This window comes from Rhinopithecus bieti, unplaced genomic scaffold, assembly GCF_001698545.2.
Source record: "Rhinopithecus bieti isolate Rb0 unplaced genomic scaffold, ASM169854v2 scaffold_28055, whole genome shotgun sequence".
Taxonomy (NCBI): domain Eukaryota; kingdom Metazoa; phylum Chordata; class Mammalia; order Primates; family Cercopithecidae; genus Rhinopithecus; species Rhinopithecus bieti.
The window spans coordinates 1,810,128-1,814,769 of NW_016812914.1; the positions used below are offsets into that span (position 1 = coordinate 1,810,128).

A 4,642-nucleotide genomic window follows, 5' to 3' on the forward strand; every position below is an offset into this window, starting at 1 on the left:
TTAGCCGGGCGTGGTGTGGGCGCCTGTAATCCCAGCTGCTCAAGAGGCTGAAGCAGGAGAATGGCGTGAACCCGGGAGGCGAAGCTTGCAGTGAGCCGAGATCATGCCACTGCACTCCAGCCTGGGCAACAGAGTGAGACTCCGTCTCAAAAAAAAGCTTAAAATAGGATAAAATGGGAGAATGATTGCTGGGCAGAACAGAAGGAACATGGAAATACCCCGGTCTCTGAAAGGGCCTGTCCTTATTTGAGACCAGATGAGCGTCCATCTGAATTTTGGACAAGCAAGTGGGAGTGAAGAGAAGTCAAACTGAAAGGCCCAGATTGTAAAAACCCAGGAGCAGGCTTCCCTAGTAGCAGTATTTTGTTTCTTGTTTTGTTTTGTTTTGTTTGTTTGTTTTCGAGACGGAATCTCAGTCTGTCACCCAGGCTGGAGTGCAGTGGCGTGATCTTGGCTCACTGCAACCTCCACCTCCTGGGTTCAAGCAGTTCTCCTGCCTCAGCCTCCCGTGTAGCTGGGACTACAGCTCAATTTTTGTCTTTTTAGTAGAGATGGAGTTTCACCATGTTGGCTGGGCTGGTCTCGAACTCCTGACCTCAAGTGATCAGTCTGCCTCAGGCTCCCAGGGTCCTGGGATTACAGGTGTGAGCCACCATGCCTGGCCAAAAATTAATTTTTTTGTTGTTGTATTTTGTTTTATTGGAGACGGAGTCTTATTTTGTTGCCCAGTCTGGAGTGCAATGGCACAATCTCGATTCACTACAACCTCTGCCTCCTGGGTTCAAGCAGTTCTCCTGCCTCAACCTCCTGAGTAGCTGGGATTACAGGCACGCACCACCAGGCCCGGCTTATTTATTTATTTATTTATTTATTTATTTATTTATTTAGTAGAGAGGGGGTTTCACCGTATTGACCAGGCTGGTATTGAACTCCTGACCTCAGGTGATCCACCTGCCTCGGCCTCCCAAAGTGCTGGGATTACAGGCGTGAGCCACTGCGCCCTTTCCAATTTTTTGTATTTTACTAGAGACAGAGTTTCGCTGTGTTGCCCAGGCTGGTCTTGAACTCGGCTCAGGCAATTTGCCCATCTCGGCCTCCCAAAGTGCTAGGATTACAGGCATGAGCCACCATGCCTGGCCAAATTAAATAAATTTTTAATAGGTCACACCACCAGGTAAATAACATGACCTTTCTTATGAAGTGGTACGGCTATTGTATTAAACAGTTCAACATAGAATTACCATATAATCCAGCAATTCCTCTTCAGAACATATACCCAAAATAACTCAAGGCAAAGACTCAAACAGATATTTGCACATCTGCGTTCATAGCAGCACGATTCACCAAAGTGTCTAGTGGCAGATAAATGGACGAGCAAAATATAGTCCATCCACACAATAGAATATTATTCAGTCTTTAAAAGGAGGAAAATTCTGGCCGGACGCGGTGGCTCAAGCGTGTAATCCCAGCACTTTGGGAGACCGAGGCGGGTGGATCACGAGGTCAGGAGATGGAGATCATCCTGGTTAACACGGTGAAACCACATCTCTACTAAAAATACAAAAAATTAGCCGGGCGTGGTGGCGGGCATCTGTACTCCCAGCTACTCGGGAGGCTGAGGCAGGAGAATGGCGTGAACCCGGGAGGCGGAGCTTGCAGTGAGCTGAGATCGCGTCACTGCCCACCAGCCTGTGTGACACAGCGAGACTCCATCTCAAAAAAAAAAAAAGGAGGAAATTTTTCTTTTATTTTTTTCCCTTCTGCTCCTTTTTGGAGCAGGGCTACCCGATTGGAAATATGCCCAGATCAGTCATGTGGGGAAATTCTAACACAGGCTCCAACGTGGATGCATCTTGAGGACATGGCCCTCAGTGAAATATGCCAGACACAAAGGGACAAAACCTGTGTGATCCTACGCATATGAGGTCCCTAGAATCATCAGATTCACAGGAAGTAGGATGGTGGGTTCCAGGGGCTGGGGAGGGGGATAGGGAGTGAGATTTCACAGGGACAGCGTTTCAGTTTGGGAAAATGAGAAACTTCTGGAGATGGTGGTGGTGGTCGCTTAATGCCTCTGAGCTGTGCATTTAGAAATGGTGAAAATGGCAAGTTTTATGTTATGTGTATTTTATAATAAAAATGTTTTAACATGCGCATAACAATACATGCAATTTTATTTGTCAATTAAAATAAATTTTAAAAAATGTTTTAGAGTGGCCTTGCTCTGATGAAAGAGGGGGAGTAACTGACACTTTAAGGCGGTGGGAGCCGGGGGCGTGTGTCCACCTTTGCCAAAAGATTAAATGGACTCTGGGTAGGTCTCGTCCACTGTTCTGGGGTTTTTCGGGTTGTCTCAGCCCCAGCCTGGGGCACCAGAGGCTTTCAGGAGTCTGGCTTCCTGCCTACCTGTGCATGACCGTCAATCCCACCCTCATCCATCCGTCTCCTCTCCTGCGCCCGCGCCTCGTGCCCCAGGCGCATGCGTACACGCGCCGTGGGAAGGCAAGCGAGTGCGCACGCTCCGGGAAACGCCTCGCCTCGGTGTCCGCCCCTTTCCCCTCCGAAAGACGGCCTGGGCTTCTGCGCAGGCGCGCCGGCTGGGGTTAGGGTCCATCGCGGCTCCCGATCCTGTTATCGCGAGAGGCCGGTCCGCGATCTTGTGGCTGCCCCTCCCCTCCCCCGGCCTCTTGGACTCCGGCTGCGGCGTCAGCCTCTCGCGGGCCTCGGCAGAGGTGGCGGCTCCGTCGCCTCAGCCCCAGCGCCGTTCGGCTACCCTCGGCCCAGGCCCGCAGCGCCGCCCGCCCTCGGCCTCCCCGACGCCGGCCTAGGCCGTGGCCGCAGCCCCGGGCTCGCGTAGGCGCCGATCGCTCCCGGCCCGCCCCCTATGGGCCCCGGCTAGAGGCGCCGCTGCCGCCGCCGGCCCGTGGAGCCCCGATGCTGGCCCGGAGGAAGCCGGTGCTGCCGGCGCTCACCATCAACCCTACCATCGCCGAGGGCCCGTCCCCTACCAGCGAGGGCGCCTCCGAGTGAGTGGGCAGGGGTCGGCCGGAGGCTCGGGGTGCACGGTGCAGGGAGCCCTCGGGGAAGCACGGGGCGAGGGATGCAGGGGGCCTTCGGAGGAGGATAGGGCGAGAGGTTCAGGGGACCTTCGGGGGAGGACGGGGCAGGGGGCCCTTGGAGGACGGGGTGAAGGGTGCACAGGGCAGGGGGTCTGGGCCGGTGATGGAACGAGGGTCTTTGAGCAGTGAGATTGGGCGAGGGGAGGTCCTTGTGGTGGAAAAGATAGGGTGTGGGATTCCTGAAAAGTGAAATTGGGATAAGGGGAGTCTCTGAGCAGTGACGTTGGGGTGAAGGGTGTCTCTAAGGGGAGAGGATGGGGGCAAGGGCCCCTGAGCAGTGAGACTGAGTGAGGGGAGGTCCCTGCAGTGCAGAAGATGGGGTGTGGGGCTTTTGAAAAGTGAAGCTGGGGTGAGGGGAGTCCCTCAGTAGGAAAATCGGAGTGAGGGGTGTCCGTAAGGAGAGAACAGGATGAGCACTGAGATCGGGGTGAGGGTCTCTCTAAGAGGAGAGAACAGAGTGTGGGGTCCCTGAGTAGTGAAATGGGGTGAGTGGTCCCTAAGAGGAAAGGACAGAGTGAGGGCTGCCTTAGTCATGAGATGGGGGTCAGGGGAGCCCCTGAGTAGGGAAACCGGGGTGCAGGGCGTTCCCAAGAGGAGAGGATGGGGTGAGGGGAAGTTAGGCAGCCCCTGAGGAAGGAATTTGGGCAAGGGGGCTCCAGAGGGGAGAGGATGGGGTGACGGGTCCCTGAGTGATGAGACTGAGATGGGGTAGGGTCCCTCAGTAATGAGATTGGGCCAAGGAGGTCCCTGTGGGGAAACAGGGCGTGGAGTCTCTGAGTAGCAGAATGCTGGTGGATCTCTGAGTAGTGAAATGGGGTGAGTGGTCCCTGAATAGTGAAATCAGGGAGATGGGGGGGTCCCTGAGTAATGAGATTGGAATGAGGGGAAATCCCTTTGGGGAAAATATGGGGTTTGGAGTCCTTAAGTCATGAGATCAGGCCAAGGAGATGTCCTTGCAGAGAGAGAGGATGGGGTGCAGGGCCCCTGAATTGTGAGATGGGGTCGAGGGGGTTCCTGAGAGGCGAGGATGTGTCGGTGGGTACTTGTAGGGGGAAGGATAAGCGAGGGGTGTCCTGCCCAGTGAAATGATAGTGAAGCGAGTCCCTCGGGGGAGAAATGGGGTGAGGGGTTCCCTATGGGGGAAAGACGGGGTGGGAGGGTCCCTGGGCCATGAGTTGACAGTGCAGCACCTGGGTGAGGAGGACAGGCTGAGAGGTCCTGGGGTGCGGGGAGCAGTCCTTCTGGGGAATGAGTCCCTGAGTAATGAGGTTGGGGTGGGATGAGGAGGGCACCTAGGGGGCTAAGGTGGGGCGGGGGCGTCCCTTAGGTGAGAGAATGGGCGGAGAAGGTCCATAGACAACCAGGAAAAAGAGAAGAGAGGGGAGGATGGGGGGCTCCCAGAGGGGTCAGGATGGGGTAGGAGACCCTAGAGGGGTCAGGATAGAGGGGCTCTAGGGGGGATCAGAGTGGGAGTTCTGGGGTATCTGAGGACAAGGCAGGTCCTAGGGGAGTCAGGATGTGGG

At 55.3% G+C, this 4,642-nt stretch overlaps 1 protein-coding gene across 1 annotated transcript in view; it reads left to right on the forward strand.

The window, feature by feature from the left end:
* Positions 1–2,598: 2,598 nt before the first annotated feature.
* The window catches only part of MAP2K2 (mitogen-activated protein kinase kinase 2), a 35,952-nt gene continuing 33,908 nt past the window's right edge, over positions 2,599–4,642 (forward strand). Inside the window, exon 1 of the mRNA XM_017847153.1 lies at positions 2,599–3,026. Coding sequence (XP_017702642.1) covers positions 2,935–3,026 — 92 coding nt within the window. The 5' untranslated portion in view covers positions 2,599–2,934. The remainder of the gene's footprint in view (positions 3,027–4,642) is intronic.